The 21,128-nt window shown below is 50.4% G+C and overlaps 7 protein-coding genes across 7 annotated transcripts; 3 read left to right on the top strand and 4 right to left on the bottom strand.

The window, feature by feature from the left end:
- Nucleotides 1–482: 482 nt before the first annotated feature.
- On the bottom strand, nucleotides 483–2,938 carry AYO21_03344 (hypothetical protein; the record flags this gene model as incomplete). Its single annotated transcript, XM_022653318.1, has 15 exons — nucleotides 483–662; nucleotides 716–767; nucleotides 819–973; nucleotides 1,026–1,176; nucleotides 1,229–1,358; nucleotides 1,409–1,459; nucleotides 1,515–1,831; nucleotides 1,884–1,923; nucleotides 1,974–2,054; nucleotides 2,110–2,175; nucleotides 2,230–2,319; nucleotides 2,373–2,551; nucleotides 2,605–2,640; nucleotides 2,693–2,716; nucleotides 2,769–2,938. 15 exons carry the CDS (start codon nucleotides 2,936–2,938, stop codon nucleotides 483–485), a joined length of 1,722 nt encoding a protein of 573 aa, XP_022514420.1.
- A 484-nt stretch (nucleotides 2,939–3,422) lies between these two features.
- AYO21_03343 (hypothetical protein) lies at nucleotides 3,423–4,419 on the top strand (the record flags this gene model as incomplete). The annotated part of the gene is made up of 3 exons (XM_022653317.1): nucleotides 3,423–3,489; nucleotides 3,555–3,903; nucleotides 3,969–4,419. 3 exons carry the CDS (start codon nucleotides 3,423–3,425, stop codon nucleotides 4,417–4,419), a joined length of 867 nt encoding a protein of 288 aa, XP_022514419.1.
- A 1,169-nt stretch (nucleotides 4,420–5,588) lies between these two features.
- AYO21_03342 (hypothetical protein) lies at nucleotides 5,589–6,401 on the bottom strand (the record flags this gene model as incomplete). Its single annotated transcript, XM_022653316.1, has 1 exon — nucleotides 5,589–6,401. One exon carries the CDS (start codon nucleotides 6,399–6,401, stop codon nucleotides 5,589–5,591), a length of 813 nt encoding a protein of 270 aa, XP_022514418.1.
- A 3,396-nt stretch (nucleotides 6,402–9,797) lies between these two features.
- On the bottom strand, nucleotides 9,798–12,104 carry AYO21_03341 (hypothetical protein; the record flags this gene model as incomplete). Its single annotated transcript, XM_022653315.1, has 1 exon — nucleotides 9,798–12,104. One exon carries the CDS (start codon nucleotides 12,102–12,104, stop codon nucleotides 9,798–9,800), a length of 2,307 nt encoding a protein of 768 aa, XP_022514417.1.
- A 916-nt stretch (nucleotides 12,105–13,020) lies between these two features.
- On the top strand, nucleotides 13,021–16,122 carry AYO21_03340 (hypothetical protein; the record flags this gene model as incomplete). The annotated part of the gene is made up of 1 exon (XM_022653314.1): nucleotides 13,021–16,122. One exon carries the CDS (start codon nucleotides 13,021–13,023, stop codon nucleotides 16,120–16,122), a length of 3,102 nt encoding a protein of 1,033 aa, XP_022514416.1.
- Nucleotides 16,123–16,817: 695 nt separating this feature from the next.
- On the top strand, nucleotides 16,818–18,063 carry AYO21_03339 (hypothetical protein; the record flags this gene model as incomplete). Its single annotated transcript, XM_022653313.1, has 3 exons — nucleotides 16,818–17,072; nucleotides 17,128–17,245; nucleotides 17,309–18,063. 3 exons carry the CDS (start codon nucleotides 16,818–16,820, stop codon nucleotides 18,061–18,063), a joined length of 1,128 nt encoding a protein of 375 aa, XP_022514415.1.
- A 1,360-nt stretch (nucleotides 18,064–19,423) lies between these two features.
- On the bottom strand, nucleotides 19,424–20,941 carry AYO21_03338 (hypothetical protein; the record flags this gene model as incomplete). Its single annotated transcript, XM_022653312.1, has 1 exon — nucleotides 19,424–20,941. The coding sequence occupies one exon, from the start codon at nucleotides 20,939–20,941 to the stop codon at nucleotides 19,424–19,426; it is 1,518 nt and encodes a 505-aa protein (XP_022514414.1).
- Between the last annotated feature and the right edge of the window lie 187 nt (nucleotides 20,942–21,128).

Raw genomic sequence — 21,128 nt, 5'->3', positions numbered from 1 at the left:
ACCTCGCCTGGTCAATTATGCACCTGCGGGTTCCCGAGCTCTTCTGAAGTGTCCCGCATCTCAAATCAAGGACAAAGCGGAATCCTTCCGAACCAATCTTTTCACTCTTGGAATTGACATACGAAGTGTCTTGCCGAAGATGAACAGAGCCCCTGCTAAATTAGTTGCTGGGTGAGAAGAACCCGAGTTCTCTCTACCTCTCCAGGGCGGCCAGTCTATTCTCTCCACACACCGATTCGACGTGAATGTGCTGATCGGGCACCATGGTTGAATTAGACATAGCTACAGCATGTATGGAGTAGACGTACGTGATGCACGTGGTTCTCACAGGCATTTTCTTTACCATCTCCTGTGTTCGTGAGCAATAATGGTTGATTTTCTTTAAAAGGACCGACTTGGAAAGAGCCGTCTTCATGATTGGTGATTTTCTTATCTCTAACTAGTGTCTAGGTGCATATGTCTGTTGTATCACAAAGAATGTCTTATTCGAAATCCCATGGGACGTCTCCGTTTCGGATGTATGGAGCCATCTTGTCCTGTTCACCCTTCCATTCAAGTTCCAGCCGGCCATTGCCAAAGTATGCAAACATGTTGCTGTTCTTATATGTGTAGTTGTAGTGTTCAAACTTTGGCTCCTTGATTGCCTTGAGATAATGAAGACCCTGGGAGATTGTCAGTGGTTTACGTGCGACCGGAGAGGCTTCGTAGAACCTACCGATCCACCCCATACCCAGACGGTACCTGTGGTGCTACCGCGCTTGTACCAGCTTCGAAGAATTAGTATTGACTGACAGGCGCGAGATTCAGAAGCAGCATACCTCTTGCATGGTGCTGAGTATGTCGATCTACGATGCCACGCATCATGATAACGATAAAGATGTTCGATGACTTCAGGCTTGACCTCCATTGCTTTGATACCTTCCTCTTGCATCTTGTTCGCACATTTAATGACGTATTCGACCTGAAGTTCGACCTGTAAAATAGTGAGTTTTGGGATTCATCAAGACGAACAAGGGTGAACTGACCGAGGGATAGTAACATCCGTTGGCCCAGTTAGCCCTTGGCCCATTGATGGTGAAGAAGTTTGGGAATTTAGGCGCGGTAAATCCCATGTACACTTTGGGATCCGGAGTGAATTCTTCTTCCATGACCACACCACCGACGCCTTTGACCTGGCTGTGGAAAAAGGTTAGCAAACCTGGAAAATATGAAAAGTAACTAAACTCACAACGAAGGGCTGAAGGCGATATTGAATCCAGTGGCGCAGATGATTATATCAACGGGATACAGTGTACCATCTGCGCCTAGAACACCCTCGGGCACCACTTTCGCAATTTCCTGGTGCACTGTTTCGACATCTACATTGCACGTGTTAACAGAGTACGAGATCAGATCAGCGTATACCAACTTGGTTGAACCAATGCTTCGAGATAGCCCTCTCCAGGTGTTATGCGGCGGCCTGTAATGTCCATGTTAGTCCTTCAATAGTAAGAATCTGCTGAATTTGAACTTACACCCGGGGGGCCAGCTTGGAATCAGCTTTTCCTTCAACTCCTCATGGCCAGGCCCAAGTCGTCGCAACATCTCAGCTTTCATGTTGTCTTTAACAACCTTGGCATATTCCGTGTCGGGAAGAAACATGTCGAACCCGGCGTTGAAACTCGATTCAAGCAGCCGCCGATATCTCAGATGATACTCGGGATCTTTGCGAAACCGCTCCTTTTCTTCCTCAGTGAACTTGTGTTGCGGGCCGGCAGGAAACTTTTCCGGGGCTGCCTTTGAATCGTTCTCCCTTTGTCCAAGAACAGTGGCTCCAAATGGTGGCGAAATCCTGTAAGATCTTAGTTTTCGTGCACCAAGGATATCCTCTGGTGTCTACCAACCATGTATTGGAGCGCATAAACGCGACAAGGTGCTGGGCAGCTAGCACGGATAAGCAAGTACGATCGTCCCAGACTTCAAGTAAAACTTACTCTTCTGGACCTGCGGAACAATCTGAATGGCAGAAGAGCCGGTCCCCAAGATTGCGACCTTTTTCCCGGCATAGTCAATCGCTTGGAATTGGTCAGCAATCCGAGTCTGTTGTCGGGCGAGTGAATTTCATCCTACCTGAATCCCAACTAGCACTATGCACCAATTGGCCTTTGAAATCAAAAAGTCCGGCAATGTTGGGCCCTGCTTGTGGTCAATGTGGATTACTTTGAAGGTATTGTGGCCCGGAAAGAATACATTTCCAATTGTTCAGAAATCCACCTCCATTGACGAGGATATGACAGTAATCCTCAATGATGGCTCCATCTTGCTCAATCTTGACGTTGTCTATAGGCATCGGTCAGTCTGTCGCTCATGGGCAAAGACACAAGGGAACTCACAAATGCCCTGCTCATCGTCCCATGTTGCTTCGATGACCTTTGAGTTGAGCTTGAAAAAGCCGCCCAGATCGTGCTTCGCGGCAAATTGTTTCAAGTATTGCAGAATCTCCGGGCCTGATGCATAAAAACTAGACCAGTCTGCGTAACCATCGAATGGGTACGTATAGCCATGAGCCGGACTAGGTTGACATCAGAGATGGGGGGACACTGATGGATAGAACGGAAAGCTTACACATCGCAGGCACAGCCGGGATAGCGGTTCTCGTACCTGATAACATAAGCGTCTGTACTGTACTTGAAGTCCTCAGTCAACGACAGACCAGGTTCCGCCAATCTCGGGGTTTCTGTCATGGGTTTTAGCAATCTGGCGCTTTTTCCGGATCAAGGCAGTCATACTTGTCATAGCAAACAAGCTCGTAGTCGGTCATCATCTTCCTCATCTTGTATGCCATGAGGATACCTGCCACACCAGCTCCGATGTGGACGATTCGTAGCTTTGACTTTTTCCCGTGCCATTGGTCCAGGAGCTGCCACTCTTCGTCTGGGGGAGCATGGGTGTGGGACATTTTGGGAAACTCTCAAACAAGGTGTTCTGTAGACAATTTTGGTGTTTGCTGGGGGATTTTCACACTTGGACCAGATTACATTCCCACGTACTCGTGATAAAAATGTATACTCTGTCGTGAAATAAAGTTTAGAATGTGTCGCAGGAACAGTGCCGTGACTTTGAACCAGCCTCGATAGCCGCAGATTTAGGTTGCCGAGGGTTTTGCAAGAACAAAACTCGTCTGCGGCAAAAGCAGACCACCTCCATATCACACATGGTTTCGTGTGGAACACTGCCGGCTGGCGGGTAGCTGCGAGTTGACGGCGGAGCGAGGTCAGCCAGGACGACCGAGGCTTTGCGAGGTTCAGGTTTTCCGGGCTTTGTTGTTCCGGAGCTCATGTATCTGTAGTTTTGTCCAAACTAAAAACACCTGCAATCCAAAACCAACGCGAGGTTCTCTGTTGTGCATTGATAGCGACGCATAATTGTGAATCATTTACATGATGGCTGGAATCCCGAACTTTGAATCCCTTTTCCGGCTGGACGGCAAGGTTGCCTTGATTACTGGTGGTGAGTCTGATCGCTTCGCACCATTTCCACGCCGAAAGATAAGCTCAAGTGATGTTTTGAAATAGGCTCAAGAGGCATTGGCCTTTACATTGCTAGCGGGTTTCTGCAAGCTGGTGCGAAAGAAGTCATCCTGACCGCGCGGAAGGAAGATGGCCTCAAAGAAGCTGTCGCTCAACTAAATGCTCTGCCAAATATCCAAGGCCGCGCTTCTTATATTGTCGCCAATGTGAGCCGCATCGAGGGCATAGAAAAGCTCGTGGAAGAAACCAAGAGCAGGCTGAGCGATGGAAAGCTCCACATCCTGGTCAACAACGCTGCCGCCAGCTGGGGTGGACCCTACGAAGACTTTGACGACTGGAAAATTGCAAAGACTTTGGACGTGAATGTCCGCGGCGTCTTCAATTTGACGCGGAAGTGAGTAATAACAATCAAGACCTCTATTGGACTGATTGTGTCTTTAAAGCTAACGGGCGGCATAGGATGATCCCTCTGCTTGCTGCTGCTGGAACCCACGATGACCCGGCAAGAGTCCTTATCGTGAGCTCTGTCGGCGGCATCGCCGTTTTGCACACGGGCTCAGACGGGGCAATCGCTTATAGCATCTCAAAGGCAGCCGCCCATCATTTGGGGAGGAATCTGGCGATAGAACTTGTCAACAAGAATATCACGACGAATGTCATCGCTCCGGGCTGGTACCCCACGCGTCTTGCCAGCCCTGCCATCGAGAAATTTGGCGGCGAGGAAGTGGCAGCCAATGACAATCCGATGAAAAGACTGGGCAAGCCAGAGGACATGGCCGGCGTCGCAGTGTATCTCGCTTCAAGGGCTGGCACGTATGTCAATGGAGAGGACATTAGTGTCGATGGGGGAAAGAGACTTATGATGGGCAGCTATGCCTCACCTTTGTCGGAGCCAAAAAGCAAACTCTGATCTGTCAGTAGAGCACTATCCTCGTCTCAATGGTCTGTGACCGGCTCCTGTAGACGGTTAGAGTGGGACTCTGCAACCAAATTTTGTTATTCTTGGGATATAAGCACTTTTTACTCCCTGTTTTATCTACGGGGTTCAATCTGGATCGAGCATTTCGATACAAACATGACGACAACGACTGTGACAATGGGCTGCTGCTTCGGACAGCACCCATTTCCTGACAGCCTCGGGTGCGCCATTGACAGTAACTAGTGCTTAGGCATTGTCAAATTCCGTGCAGAACGAAAGCCTATCATTGAGAGCAGTAATACAGGCCAATGCATCGCTCTGTCATCCTCGCAGACATCCATGAGCACATCAGCCTGCCACTACTAGAAGCACGATACTCCCATTAAGAATGTGCCGTTGTCATAGTCGATTCTCATTTCCGCAGGGATAGACCGGCGCTCGTCGATTAGACCACCAGATACTTGATGCCTCCCAGGCATTTTCCAATGGAACCATCAACGCGATGCATATATACCAATGGAAGTGGCATCAACGGCCACGTTGGCGCCGCGGCCGTAGCACCGGTACTGCAGGCCCAAGGGGTCCCAGTGAAGAGAATGACATACATGGGAACGTCGGCCACCTCTACCGTATATGCAGCAGAGCTCAGAGGGATGGAACTGGCGTTCCAGATCGCACTGGAAGTATACTCAAAGACAAACACGGCCGGGAAGTGTAATCCGGCATAGCACAGCCTTGTACAGTCTTGCGCAGCCTCGTGCCACCCACAGTCTACTCTGTTCCCGAAAGTCGATTAAGACTATCGATATATTCGGTTACCATCTGGGAAGAGTTACTATATTTCCCTAGTTCCTTGTATCGGTACAGTGATAGCTGGCCACTCACGTTATGCTGATGTCCAAGGGGTGGGGTATATACCTGTTCACGTTGGACAGAGCACTGGCAAAAGTAAATAGAGAGAGGGATTCAAGATATAGGTATGACACGATACACACTCATGCATGAGCTGCTGTCTCTTTAGAAAATAGAGTATCCTGTCTGACATCAAACGTGTCCGCCTGTCTCCTTGCCCCAAGCTCACCTGGATGTCGATTACCCAGACTCTATTTGACTTCCTTCTCAGCAAAGATGGACACGGATTGTCCTTGTACGTCCCCAAGTCAGTCCCCTTTTTGTAGGTATTTGTTGCCAGCAAAGGCTGTGACTGCGACGAATAGCCCTACGAGCCCTATCATAGTTGCCAAGCGCCTTTTCAACCGAGCGATCAAAGCATTCTTTCCCTCCTTGAGCCATGACCTCGGAAAAGCGTGCGGAAAAGGTGTCTCCGGAACAGGGACATTTAGAATCTTGCATAATGGTTCCCATCCGTCCCGGACGTTGAAGAAGTAGAGCTGGCTCGGCGGTACCACACGCTGAACATATTCGGCATGCGCTTCATAGAGTTTCTCCTGGTTGACCATCGGCAAAGGCTCACACTCGGGGATGTCCACGGCTTGCGGCACACGCCCCCAGAACTTATAGGAGAAGATGCAGAAGCGTCTCAGACTGGGAGAAAGCCAGGACCATGAATACAGGTCTTCAATGCCTTGCCACAGTGCCGAGTAGCTGTCCCACCAGGAGCCTCGGTCTCGGACAGTGCATATGACCTTCGCCTCCGGATACAACTGTAGCAGCTCCTCCAAGAAGTAACAGCCAGGTTGGTCAGAGGTTGCCACGCAGCCTTCAGTCAATTCAGCGAGGCGATATTGGACAAAGGTGCGGTCCACTAGAGTTCTCATGGGACAGTGCTGCGCAAGCTCAAGCATACGCCGTTGCATAACGGTGTTACCGATGTAGGAAGCGGAGCCCCCATCGAAGACAGGACCTCTGAGAAGGATTTCAAGGGCCTTGGTCATGGACGTCGTGCCAGTCCGAGGCAATCCGCCGACAATGACACTTAGAACCGGCTTGCGATCGGCGTTGACATCAGCCATGCCGTTGATAGTTTCTCAAGTGTGTTCTTTGTCAACGTCAGCAATGATGTTGTGCTCGCATGCATCTTCTTGTTTGATCAACTACCTAGGGTATTTTCCGTTTTGCATCAAGGATGAACACGAGCAGCTGATGGGCTGATGAGATTATGTTCAGTGTAAGCAGAGACAAAGTGGCATGAGGTGGCATGAGAGGAAACAGGGAGATCCTCCGCACCTCGACCCACCATTTTATGTTTGAGCCTATGTCGTGTATACGTTCTACAAAAGGGAAAAATGTGCTTTCCTGGTCCAATTGGTCAGTAAGACAATCTCAATGGCTCTCAATTCCGTCGCGGGTGTATAACCATTTCTATTGTCCAATGTATTCGACCCAACCACAAGATTCCGCCCTCGAGTTGTTTCCCTGTGATCTATGTAATGAGATTTCAACAGCTTCGTCCCGACTTCTCATCGATAGCTAACGTAGACATAATCCCTTTTTGAGGCACGGGTTAGTATATTAGTCGCGTGTGGCTGAAATATGACTACCAATGATTTGCCGTGTTGTCTCCTCTATCCCCGTTGATACAATTCGGGATTGTTGTGCAAGACTGATATCGCCATTGTTTCCAAGGTTTGACATTGTCCTGGCCGCGATGCCAGATTCTCTGTCCCCCACATAACGTATTCGAGGGAAAGGCTGCTGGCGTGGTTCATAATCCAAACAGCAATTTCTTCGCCTGAAGTGGTTTTGACCTGTTCGAGCACCGTCAAACTTTGCTTGGAAGATTGGAGGAATCCCAAAGACGAAAGAGAGTAGGAGGAGAAGATCAAAAGAGGTGGTACTCACACCAGCATCGGCAACCATCATATCCATCGCCATACCTCTGCAGTGATCACTAGAAGACGGATCTTTGCATTCACGAATACACCCAATGCTCTTGATCTTTCCTGGAAAAGCGGCGACGATATCCTTTGCCCCATCGATCGCGACCTGCCTGCACCCCGAGCTTAGGCTGGGAAAATTGGGTGTCGGATAGCCACTGCCAGCCGGCATACAACATTTCAAGTTTTGCGGGCCGGGACATTTGTTTGTCTCGGTAGCACCAGACCTGCAATCAGAGGCAAAGCGACAGTTGCCTTTGTTGCCTGTCCCACATAATGTCTTCGTGCAGCATTTGATATTTTCTGGGGTGCCTGGGCAGGCGTTAGAAATGTATGTTTCCCCATCAGATGAGCAGGATGAGGTCGAAATGCAGGCTCCCGGTGCGCCGCCTGAGCCGCTACAAGGCCCTTTGATCTCAGAAAGAATGAGAGCGCGGAGGAGGTATTGGCCCATGTGACAAGGAAAGAGAAGTGTAAAAGGAAACGAGTGAAGAGCATTGTGGTAAATAATTGGGCAATGTGGAGAGCGGTACAGAGATATTTGCCCAGGTGATCCTAGGTGCGATTTTGAGCATGCATCTCGTTCACTTCTCACGGACGTCTGGACATTTTTATACTTCGATGAGTCCATTCCCTTCTTCGAGACTTCCATGTATTTTGAGAGAAAGCCCACTCTGGCCTCTGGTACGTTGGCAGGGAACATTTAGAGACGGGAGAGCTCATATCGTGAGGCACTTTCCGTCCACAGAAATGCCGACAACATCAAGAACCACCTTGCTGTCCGAAGTCTAAGCGTCAGTTCGAGAAAGGTTGGGCTTTGATATCCAATATGATTCGATTCGATAGCACAGTCGTTACAACGCCAATGCTTGGCTAGCGGAAGACAAGTCTGCCTCTGGAGCAGAGTGGCAAGCGTTACACAGCTAAGCATTGATGAGCCTGTCCCAAGACTCTGGGAAATATTGCTGGCAGAGTTGTCATCTGTGTCTCGAAGCATGAGTTTGTTGAACGGCCTTATACAGCCAGGTAAAGTAGTATTCCAACCCTTTTGCCATACACGAGTACGCAAGCTTGGTGATCCAGACTCTGTCCTAGTTGTCTTTGGAGGGACACTCCTGATTAATGGTGGCAGCTGTGTTAAAGGTTCCTGGGAAGATTTTTCCCAATCGGCGAGAGTGCATATCTCACCCACATTGCTTGAGATAGCTCGCCACAGCTATAATACATGTGGATCACATGATGTGTGTTGATATAGTACGAGGAGGAAAGAAGGCACGAGCAAGACTAAGGAGTTGGAAACCAAGCAACCTAGCAAGTGCTCAGCCTTGCAGCTTTGTCATCCAGCCTCGCTGCCTCGCTTGGAGACAGTCACGGGATCGTTGACCGCCAAGCCTCCGATGTTTATCCGACGCCGAAACAATTTTGTCTCGCTTCAACTTTTTGCTGCATCTTTCAACTTCGCATCTTATGCCGTCCAGACTCTTATCTCCCCAGGGCTTCATTCGACGCCCATGGTTACCTGGTAACTTCTATTCCTCTGGTCATACATGACTTCCATTCATGGCCCCTTATTCTCCTGGAAACCAGCTGTGAGTTGTACCCTGTATCCGTGTCACTCCCATCCCCCGTGTTACCTGATGAACTCAATCATACACCAAGTTCCGGCGATCCTTTTCATGAGCCTTGAACTCAAACATGCACTACCATCTGACCCTCCAGACATGCCGCAGCTCCCTTGATTTTACCCTCGATAGTGGTCTGGAGATACTGACATCTGTCTGCAACAGCGTCAATCAAGTTTGGATGGGACGTGTCCATGGACAACAGAAGGTGAGCATCTCAGTGATTTCTACCTCTTCTCTTTGCCCAACATCTTATGATGATCAAAGGTTTTTATCAAACAGTTCTGCTTCTGATATCCCTTGAAGAAAGCATTACCAAGCTTACCATATTGTCTGACTTTTGCACCTTAACCTATATTTCTTCATTCTTGTCCGTTTTGGTGCCACGATATTGAGCTAACAACTGGCTTATCTTCAGGGAACGACAGACTCCTCTTCCACGTATTACAGAGCCGTCGAAAGTATGTCACCCACTTCTACGCAGCCGCTCCGTCGATGCCCACTGCACCCTAGCGATTCCTTGATATGTGTTTATGATGACACCAAGTCTATCCATTCTCTGAGTTCTCCACTTTGTGAGACACCTTTCCCCCAAACGCGATGGCAACCCCCCGACCGTGGCTATCGTTATGAAGTTGCGTGTTGGTGTGGGTACGTCGTTCCGGGGAAGGGTATGAGGTCGACGGCTTTTCTGATTCCTTTGCACATCCTTTACTCTTATAGTAGTCTAGGCGCCGTGGCTCGGTGACTTGTACAAGGAACACCTATGGCTAACCGGCAATTCGTTTAGGGTTTGTTCAATAGTGATATATTATAAGCTGTCCCTGCTGGACTAAGGCATGGTCATATTGTCGTGAAATCTGCAGCCGATCCTACCAATATTCCGTGCATCGTCCATTCATTGATTCATTCAGTCATCATACGCATCCACAAGGCCGACTGCGGTCTGATCTCTGTCCTCGTCCTGTCTCATTACAAGGCCATCGAGTTTCATAACCAATCGATCCACTGTCCGGGCCTGCCACGGTACGAATTTGGTGCCATGTCCATTCAACTGGATTCTTTCCATACTCTCCTGGAGATTGGTAGTATTCAATCCCACTCCGGTCCATTTTTCCTTCTCCATGTCTCGAATCTCCGTCACCAGATCCGAAAGTGCAATCTCTATCGACTTCCTTGTACGATCCATCTCGGTGAGAACGTCTATCTCATCTTGTGCGTAGTTAGAGAATGCATCAAATACGCCTTGGTCCTCTTGGAGGTCCAGCCCCTCCCACACTGTTTGCAGGCGGGAGAAAAGGGCGATGAAGTGGTCGGCTTGATTCAGTAAGTCTTTGAGTTTTGCAACAAATGCGACATTCGTAAGGAATAACGCCGTGTACAAGGCGTGCAAATATCGCCGATGGGCCTCTGCCATGGTCCGGGGATCAGTTGGCATTGTACTCGCCTCATGGTTGGATGATTCCGCGGTCCTGGTTTGCCCAGCCGAGGAAGCCGTGCCTGGTCTCGACGACTTTGCTGATGATGGATACGGTCCATCATTGCCGTCTAGCCAGTTTGAAAAGTGCGTCCAACTGCCCTGGATCACCTCACCCTGCAGGAATGCCTCGAGCTCATTGATCATGAACAGAGCTCTGCTGGCAGTGGTCCAGTATGCCCTGGTCCTTGTCGACCGTCGAGCGTCCCGTGCTCTTCGAGCTGCCAATACTTCCCGCCCATATTGTGAGGCGCTTTGAGGGGGCCCCATGGGAGAAGGATAGCATCTGCGATGTGATGACAGCTTCCATAGTGCGGACAGATGCAGCCCTGCTCTGTGGATTGAGACCAGATAAGCATTGATGCATGAATACATCCGCACATCGCTTGAAGATAGGAAAATATGCAATGGTGAGGCATTGGGGATTGTCAAGTGCAAAATGGTCGGGGTCGGCAACAGCGTTGACACCAGATCCCGACCAAGCTCGTTCTTCTCATCAACAGTCCGAAGAGATAATAGCTTCCTTGCTAGGTTGAAAGTGTCATCTTCCATGTCGTCGTCAACTTGTAGCGCTGATAACTCTGCCATGGTCTTGTTCAATATACCCTTCAGCTCAGCCTCCTTGATTGTAAGTTCATCAAGTCTTCCAATCTTCCTCACCGGACGAGTAGTATTGGGTGTTTGTCGATGGTTGACTACCCGATCGTCTGCATGGTTGATCAACGATACTGCAAATTCACCTTGATTGAGGAGCATGTAGCGCAAGACGACTTGCAGCAGCTGCATGACTAGTGGTCGAGGGAGGACTTGGGATAAGGCGTTCTCGGATATCGATTGATTAATGGAACAGATTGTGTTTTCCACCAATGCTGGATTCAATGGGTATTGCAAGGACTCCAGCAATGCCAAATGTGTTGGTAGCAAAGACAAGGATGCATCACTTGATACGCTCAGTAATGGCCCAAACGAGACTGTCTGTGAATATAACCGGCTCAGAGCACTGCCGGCTGAAAGTAGGGCACTGCTTGTCCCCGGATTTAGGAACTTTGGTGCGAGTGAATAGTCGAGCATGTATGAATCCATCACCGATAATGGTTTGGAATTTGGTTTGATGCAGAAATCTTCAGCTCCAGAAGTTGGCAATCGCCCATAAAGCACCCATAGCGATGCAGCTCGCATCCAAGCTTTCTGGGCAACAGTCAGAAGTGCAATTGCCATGTCCTCAATATCAGAGTATCCGGTGTGTGTCTCGTTTTCCAACCAATCCAGAATGCTAGCCCCAGAAGGCGAGCGGTTTTTCACATTCTGCGTGGAATGAGGGTCCAAATGCAGGACTACCGACCATAGCCATTCCAATCGTCTCGTCCATGGTGCAAACTCGGCCACAAGAGTACTCAGCGGCACAACTTCATAAGCTCCGACATAGGCAGCATCCTTTTGTAATATGCATGATTCCACCTCTATGATCTTGTCCACAAATTTCCCCAAGTGGACGTCTGCGATTGACGAACTGACTGCTCGACAAACCATCGACTGATGGGTTGTAGACAACCTTGATGTCGCGCCCTTGATCTGAGTGTGTAAATCATGCAGATGACCTAGGGTCGCCAGCATTGCCCGTTCTGGGGGTGAGACATATTGACTGAACGTCTTTTCGTCGCCCGTTCCTGCGGTGGACCCCGCGTGCGACCAGATGGGTGATTGGAGGCCGGATAAGGACAAGAGGATCTCATGAAGCATTTTGATGGTTTGGCACGAGGACGGGGTGCAGGATCGTGGCACAAATCGAACAAAGCGGGAGAGTCGTGCTGCCGCTGAAATTTGAGGATTAGCCGCCCGAACAGCTCGAAGCGACACATTGAGAGGAACTGGGGCCCATTGCGAATGCGAAATCGAACTGATGGAGCTGGACCGTGGATCAACACGCGTCGGTAGGAAGCAAGACGCGTCGAGAAGCGTTGCTTTGGTCGACTACCTACGACTCGGCGGGAAGATTTGGAGGGAGAGTTTACACGGCGACAAGAGAGCTCTACACAACACCTAGAAACCTTACAAGCCGGTTGAAGCGGCGGTGACCTTTGCTCAGCGCGTTGAGCGTGGGGCGCATCACTTTGACTGCGAGGTATCCCTACATCAAGTGGCAAGTGCGCCGACTGGCGGCCTTTCAGCCTAACCACAAGTCACCTAGGCAGCCTGCTGAGGCCTGTGAGGCTTATTACTATTGCCTGCGATTATTGCATCACTGTCTTGGGCGTCTGCCTTCTCACCCAATACGAATTGCTCTCCGACATCAAGGAACCAACTGCGGTCCGCGACGCTTCTTTGACTAATATAACAAAACAACCTTGCCTTCTGCCCTCTGGTTGCGCCATCAGATTCTGTCCTTTTCTTCATAATCAACCTCTTGTCAACTTGTCCTCACGTCACTCATTTTCGCCTCCCTCTCCTCCTGCCACGGGGTTCCCCTCCTCCCTCTGAAGCGTTTATCTGAAGCAGCTGTTTGCGCTCTTCGGATCAATTCTACCGCCATCTGGGTCTTGCTTGAGGCAAGGCCACTGTCACCATTTCACCTCACGCCGAGTTCCCAGACTCTATAAAGGCCGGTAGCAAAAGAAAGGCTTCGTCAGAAGACCTCGCCCGGCCAGAAAAGAAAATCATGACAGACTCTGTGATGGAAGTTGACAACCCTGGGGCTGCCATTACGGAGCTCCAGAATGGCGAAATCGACGAATCTCTCTACAGCCGGCAGCTCTATGTCCTGGGCCACGAGGCTATGAAGCGGATGGGTGCGTCCAATGTGCTCGTCGTCGGGCTGAAGGGCCTGGGCGTGGAAATTGCAAAGAACATTGCCCTGGCCGGCGTCAAATCCCTGACCCTCTTCGACCCTGACCCTGTTGCTATTGCCGACCTTTCCTCCCAATTCTTCCTCCGGTCTGCAGACGTGGGCAAACCCCGAGCAGAAGTGACCGCCCCGCGTGTGGCCGAGCTCAATTCCTACACTCCCGTTGCCGTCCACAAGGCCAAGGCATTAACTGATGACTTGAGCCAACTCAAAAAATACCAAGTCATCGTGCTCACAACCACATCTCTGAAAGATCAACTCACGATTTCCGATTATTGCCACCAGAACGGCATTTACCTGGTGATTGCTGATACGTTTGGTCTATTCGGCTACATCTTCACCGACTTTGGGAAGGACTTCACAGTGGGCGACATTACCGGAGAGAATCCCATCAGCGGCATTGTGGCGGATATTGATGAGACTGGTCTGGTATCTGCTCTGGACGAGACAAGACATGGACTTGAAGACGGCGATTATGTGGAGTTTGCAGAAATCAGAGGAATGGAAGGTCTCAACGGAGCACCTCCTCGGAAGATCACTGTTAAAGGCCCGTACTCGTTCTCTATCGGCGATGTCTCGGGACTGGGTAAATATGAAGGAGGCGGTCTTTTCTCCCAGGTCAAGATGCCGAAAGTGCTTCAGTTCCAGTCGCTGTCAGAACAGATCAAGAAGCCAGAATTCCTCATATCCGATTTTGCCAAATTTGACCGACCAGCCAAGCTCCATATTGGCATTCAAGCTCTCCATGCTTTCAAGGAAAACAAGGGCACCTTCCCTCGTCCACACAACGAGGATGATGCAAAGGAAGTCCTAGAAATCACAAAGAAGTTGGCCAAGGAGAGTGCTGAGGAGGTCGAAATTGACGAAAAGTTGATCACAGAGCTAAGCTACCAGGCACAGGGTGACTTGAGCCCCATGGCTGCGTTCTTCGGTGGTCTCGCTGCGCAGGAAGTGCTGAAGGCTGTGTCAGGGAAGTTTACACCGGTTGTACAGTGGATGTACTTTGATTCTTTGGAATCCCTGCCTACATCTGTGAACCGAAACGAAGAGCTTTGCAAGCCCACAGGTTCGCGATATGATGGCCAGATTGCGGTGTTTGGTAAGGAGTTCCAAGAGAAGATCTCCAACGTCAAGAACTTCTTGGTTGGCGCGGGCGCCATTGGATGTGAGATGCTCAAGAACTATGCTATGATCGGTTTGGGTACTGGCCCCAAGGGTCACATCACAGTCACAGATAATGACTCCATCGAAAAGAGCAACCTCAACCGTCAGTTCCTGTTCCGAGCAAAGGACGTTGGGAAACAGAAGAGCGAGGTTGCAGCGGCAGCAGCCCAAGCAATGAACCCGGACCTCAAAGGGAAGATAACGACAATGACAGATCGCATCGGGCCCGACAGCGAGGACATCTTCAATGAGGCGTTTTGGCACGACCTGGACATTGTCACAAATGCTCTGGACAACGTCGAGGCTCGTACATATGTCGATCGACGCTGTGTTTTCTTCATGAAGCCTCTGCTGGAAAGTGGCACTCTGGGAACAAAGGGCAATACCCAAGTCATCCTCCCGCGTCTGACCGAGTCGTACTCTAGCTCGCAAGATCCGCCCGAGCAGTCCTTCCCGATGTGCACACTTCGAAGCTTTCCCAACAAGATCGAACACACCATCGCCTGGGCTCGAGACCTGTTCCAGTCATATTTTGTGGGACCACCGGAGACGGTCAATCTTTACATGTCACAGCCAGACTACATCAACACCACGCTCCGACAGCAAGGCAACGAGAAGCTGATCCTGGATAGTCTGAAAGAATTCCTGGTTACCGACAAACCCAGCGATTTCAATGACTGCATTGCTTGGGCGCGGATGCAATTCGAAAAGCAATACCACAATGCCATTGCGCAGCTTCTCTACAACTTTCCCAAGGACTCGAAGACATCGACTGGGGCTGATTTCTGGTCAGGACCAAAACGTGCTCCCACGCCTCTCAACTTCGATCCCTCGGACGAGACACATATGGGATTTGTTGTGCACGGGGCAGCACTACACGCCTACAACTATGGCATTCCCGTCCCCCAGCTCAAATATGAGGACTATGTCAAAGTTCTGGACAGCATGATCATACCCGAATTCAAACCCGACGCCAATGTGAAGATCCAGACTGACGAGAAGGAGCCAGACCCCAACGGACCAGCACCAACTTTTGCAGATGATGCGGAAGAGCTGGACAAGATTATAGCCGAACTGCCCACTCCCAAGAGTCTGCCCGGGTTCCGGCTCAACGTTGTGGAATTTGAGAAGGACGACGACACCAATCATCACATCGACTTCATCACTGCCGCGAGCAATCTCAGAGCATTGAATTACAACATTCCAATTGCCGACCGTCATAAGACGAAGTTCATCGCTGGCAAGATTATTCCTGCTATCGCCACCACCACAGCCCTCGTTACTGGACTGGTGATTCTGGAGCTATTCAAGGTGGTGGACGGCAAGACCGACCTCGAACAATACAAGAACGGTTTCGTCAATCTTGCACTACCGTTCTTTGGATTTAGTGAACCCATTGCCAGTCCCAAGGGCACGTACCAGGGCAAGGAGGGCGAAGTGACCATTGACAAGCTCTGGGATCGCTTCGAGGTGGACGACATTACTCTGACCGACTTCTTGAAACACTTTGAGAATTTGGGATTGAGTGTGACCATGGTGAGCTCTGGAGTTAGCTTGCTGTACGCCAGTTTCTACCCCCCCAGCAAGACCAAGGATCGGCTGCCTCTCAAGATGAGCAAGCTGCTCGAGACCATCAGCCGGAAACCGATCCCAGAACATCAGAAGAATATCATCTTTGAGATTACTGCCGAGGATACCACTGAAGAGGATGTTGAGATTCCGTATGTGATGGTCAAGTACAAGAAAGACTGAGGAGGCGTTTGGTAGCCTTTGGCCCAACTAGAAATCACGGCCTTGCTCGTGGGTGCAGCATCGGATAGACCTTGTTTCTCTCACCTCTGTATGATGACTAGGGGAAGATAGGTATTAGGTGGACATTGCATGAATCAGATCAGGAGATCAGAAGATCAGAAATAGCCCAACACGAAGTATTTGATAAAAGAGACTTTGCGCATGGTGGGATAAGAGTGCGCCATGGCCGTAAAGAGGAAGTCCCTGAGTGCCTATTGCCGCAAGGTGCGCTTGCCGTCACTGAGTCTTACTGCATCTTTAGTCAGGATACATGATTTAGTCATCCACACCACAGGCCTTGGTCTCCCACCCACGCCTCTCCCCCGGTGGTGTCGGGACTCTCATCATGATGCTTGGATACTTGTCTACCGAAACGTGGTCAATGCTCAATGCCCCTCTCGCGCTTCGCAAAAACCCCCCACCACCACAAATTGTGTCATCGAAATGTCGGCGGCCGTTCCGCATGTGGTCCACGCCATGAATAACCTGCGCGTTGGCTGAACAAGTACAAAAGCTGCTGGTTGCTTCCTCTGCCAATTCAGTTGCTCCAACTCAATCAGTCCATGTCCAGTGTCCTTAGACGGGCTCGATTGCAGCTTGTACACTTGACCACGAAGCCTACCTCATCAGCAGCACCTTCGAAATCAGAATCCACCATGTCATCGGTACGGAGCAGCTCTCTCTTTGCAACCTCTATCCTCGTTCTTCTGATCTCTATCGTCGCGTTGTACTACCTGGAGTTGGGGCTGAACATAGATTTCCTGTTACAGAACAAAGGAGGCATCACAGACTGGGTCAAGCCAGGCGACACGTCGGGCGAGTTCAAGAGACAGGTTTCATCGTTTCGCAACTGGATCTCGAGCGACCCAAATGCAGAGTTTCCTGCGGAGAAAGGGAGATACCATCTATATGTCAGCTATGCATGTCCTTGGGGTATGGGAGTTCCCTAGTGTGAATTGTTGAAAGAGAATGGCGTCGTTGACAAAGAACGGAATAGCACACCGGACGCTCATTGTGAGGAAATTGAAGGGATTGGAAGAGATCATTCCCTTTACCAGCGTTCATTGGCATATGGCCGAGAAAGGTACGTCTTGGATCCCTCGAGATATGCCATGCGCGAGTAGTGAGTTGACTGCTTCCTCAAAAGGCTGGCGCTTCGCAACACCCGACGAACAACTCCCGGGAGAAAACACCACACCAGACCCTCTACACCCTAACAATACTCACCTTCGTGACCTGTACTTTGCGGCGAATCCCAACTACGAAGGTCGCTTCACGGTTCCCACGCTCTGGGACAAAAAGAAACAGACCATCGTGAACAACGAATCCTCAGAGATCATTCGCATGTTCTATACCGCATTCGACGACATCCTCCCCGACGAGTACAAGAATGTGGTGCTTTACCCGGACAATCTCAAGGACAAGATCGAGGAGGTCAACAAGTGGACGTACGACGACATCAACAACGGCGTCTACAAGTCCGGGTTCGCAACCACCCAAGAAGCCTACGAACGCAATGTCCTCCAGCTCTTCAAATCGCTCGACCGCACCGAGGCCATCCTGGCCGAATCGTCGTCCCAAGGACCGTTCTATTTCGGCGCTCAACTCACCGAGGCCGATGTCCGGCTGTATACCACGATCGCCCGCTTCGACCCGGTCTACGTGCAGCATTTCAAATGCAACATCAAGGACATCCGAAGCGGGTACCCACACATCCACCGATGGCTGAGGCATTTGTACTGGACCATCCCGGCTTTTGGGGAGACGACGCAATTCGAACACATCAAGAAGCACTACACCAAGAGCCACAAGCAGATCAATCCGTTCGGCATCACGCCCGTGGGGCCCGTGCCTGATATTTTGAAGGAAGATGAAGAGGTTAGTGCGGTGGTGAAGAAGTAGTTGAAACTGTGTCAGTGGGGATCAGGCAGCAAGGGGATAATGTGCTGGGCCTGGCGCGAAGCTAATGTTTTGTTGAATACCCTGAGTGATTCCATGGACGACGAGATTGTTTGGGAAGAGTGAAAAAAATATCTCAACACTTGAGGCTTATCCTGTCTGCAAAAATCAAGTTATTTGGGCCAATAATGGGGTTGTTGGTAGGTTGGTTATCTCTTCATGAGTCAAGAAGCTACCTACAATGCAGCCTACGCCTTCTTACAACGATGATGGAGGTTGTACCCGGTAGATCTCTGCGTTCTTTGCGCGTCTGGGATTCATTCTTTTTGTTCCCTTGCCTTCCTCTGACCGTCTTCAACCACGGATTCGATTCGAAATCGAGCACCACAACCCGGCACTGATCTATATAAGGTGACAAGGTAGGTAGGTAGCTTTGTAGCCATGTCACGTCCAGCCTTGAAATGTCGCCACGTCGACGGACACCGTATGCTGTAGTCTGCACCCTCTACCGTGTAGCCTGTAGCCTGTAGCCTGTCCACTGTAGATAGATAGATGGACAATCAGGATACCGTAACATGGCGTGTGGTATCAGATCATGTCGCATCGTGTCGCGGTCCTGCCCCTCATATTCCACAGCAAAAAAAAAAAAAAAAAAAAATCGCCCCGTGATAATACAGTAACTGAACCAATACCTCCAACCCCAAAAACCCTGATCCCCATCATCCCGCAATATCATTATATCCAAACATGTTCCCATAATGTCGTCAACTTGTCGAGTTCAAAATCAAAAAAGGCTCCTCCTTACCTTCCTTGCCTTCCCCTTTGCTCCTCTCCTCTCCTCTCCACTGTCCCCCGTAGTTTGTCGGGGTTCTTGAATGACAAAACCCTCAAGTGGTTCACAGTGGTCACTGGTGCTCCCACTTCACTCCTTCCCGTTCTTCTGGAGGTGATGATTCACACGGCGACGTTCGGTGTGTTACTGTCACACTGTCGTTTTGGATGACTGGTTGTTTGCCGTCTGTGTGGCCCCCGTATCGTTGTTCGGCTCAAGTGGTTGTCTTCGCCTGGGTTCGATTGGTCGGTCGGTCGCATCGCGAGGTCTGCTGTTGCATCCACAGGTTTGAGGTGTGACTATATGGTCCGGGGTACTCCGAAACCGCTTATCGGTGGTTCGGTTGGATAGATTGTCGGTCAGTTTTGTCCTTCATTGTGGTTGTCAGGTTGGTCTGTTGATTTATTTGCAAGGCCGTTGGTCACATCGGGTTTGTGTGCCCCGACACCCCTCGTGCCTCTCTCTCTCAACTGTTGACATGTTAGAGACTATGTCTCTGCTGGGTATACAGTCGTGGTATAGATTCGTTCCTCAGTCTCTATAGGTGTTTCTCGGTTCTTGGAGGTGCATCTCAATAGAGACACGGTGCCCGCTCTGATTTCGTCCATGTCTCAGGGCCTTTTTTGACCTTTTCGGCCATGACCCCGTCCAGATTGTGCTCTCTGAATTCTCTTCTCGTTGAGCACTCTGTTTGCCAGGTAGGGCGGCTCGGCTATGGCTCGTTGAAAGCTGACTGCCCACTCGTTCGTTGGCATAGCCCACACGCACCTCCTTGTCGTCGTCAGAGGGCGTTAAAGCTGGTGGATATGGACGGCGATGTCCTGCTTGCACCAAGACCGTTATGTTGGGCATCTCGCTGCCCGTCGACAGTGTAGATTTCGGTGATTCTGGACTTGGGAGCTGTACCAGTTCAGGCTGTTGTTCGTCGACCGGGCAGGACATGGCACCCTTTGCTTCGAGCAGCTCTTGCACAAAAGGCAGGCGACCCGCTTTGTTCTTGAACGTCATGAGGACGACGGCTGTCTTCATCCTCTCCAAGATTCCCATGCCACTGACAGATCTGAAACTTGGAGCAAGATCTCCAATGAGCAAGCGTTCGTACATTTCCCAGCATTCTCGGTCGAGAAGGGCGCGCACAACCTCTGGGTCCACCATGACTTCGTCCTCTTCATCACCACTCTCTAGCAAGGGCACGAGAAGGAGACCCTTGGCCTGAGCATAAGGCTTGTTGCCCGGACAGTGTAATTGGGGCATGCCTCTGAAGGTAAAATGTTCCCAGGACATGCCTAACTCGGGTTTCTTCTCGTCGCCGAAGAAATACGGCTCCCTGTGCATGGCGCGACATAGAGTGAGATCGCCGAGGCGGGCGATTTCCAGTCTCCGGAGATTGTACCAGACATGGACCAGCTCGTGCACCAGGGTGATGGCCAGGCTGACTAACACCATGTTCTTGACGTCTGCTGTGAATGTGTCGTAGTGGTAGTGGGTGAAGAAGGTTGTGAATTTCGTATTGAGCTGCACTGCTGTGGTTGGCATTCGTGGTGCGTAGTCCTTGGGGTAAGTGCCGAAATATGTCGAGGCGTATGTGTCTTCCCGGGTGTCACGGTGATAGCCGGTGAAGAACTGCATGTTGTGGAGGTTGTCCATCATGTCCGGGAACATTCGTGGTCGGTGCTCTGGTTCCGTGAAACGATCATATTTGATCTTCGTGTCGTCATATATAAATTCCCCAAACATAAGAATGTTGAAGAATTCAGACGTCCAGATGCAGAACCGTGTCGCTAGCACAAGCGCAGGTCGTATTCGGCTGTAGAATTCGTCGTCGATGGTGTATTTGGGGTCAAGCCAGGTATCAATGGGGCTGTCAAGCCCCCTGATGATGTCGAGGCGGCTGAAGTTAGACTTTTTGAAGATGGCGCAAATGCGGCCTTCGGATTGCGGAGGTGGAGGCGTCTTGCACATGTCTTCATGTCTGGGAGAAAAGACCTGTTTCCAGGCTTTTCGACTTGGATGTAGGAAGAACTGTCGATTTGACTGTGTTGAGGCCATTTTGGTGACGGGTTCCTGGGTCACACACATATCGCCCGCTAGACTGCTCTTCGGGGACACCTGAAGCTCTATTGATAGCTGTGCTGCTCTTGTTGGTCAGTGTGGACGTTTCTATGCAATGGTAGACAACGTGAGATGCACGATGTGGCTGTTGCTGTGAGAGGAAGGATTTTGAGCGCCACGAGAA

This window comes from Fonsecaea monophora (assembly GCF_001642475.1).
Source record: "Fonsecaea monophora strain CBS 269.37 chromosome Unknown Scaff16, whole genome shotgun sequence".
Lineage (NCBI taxonomy): Eukaryota > Fungi > Ascomycota > Eurotiomycetes > Chaetothyriales > Herpotrichiellaceae > Fonsecaea > Fonsecaea monophora.
The sequence above is the reverse complement of the archived record's forward strand: the minus strand, read 5'-3'. Positions and strand labels throughout refer to the sequence as shown.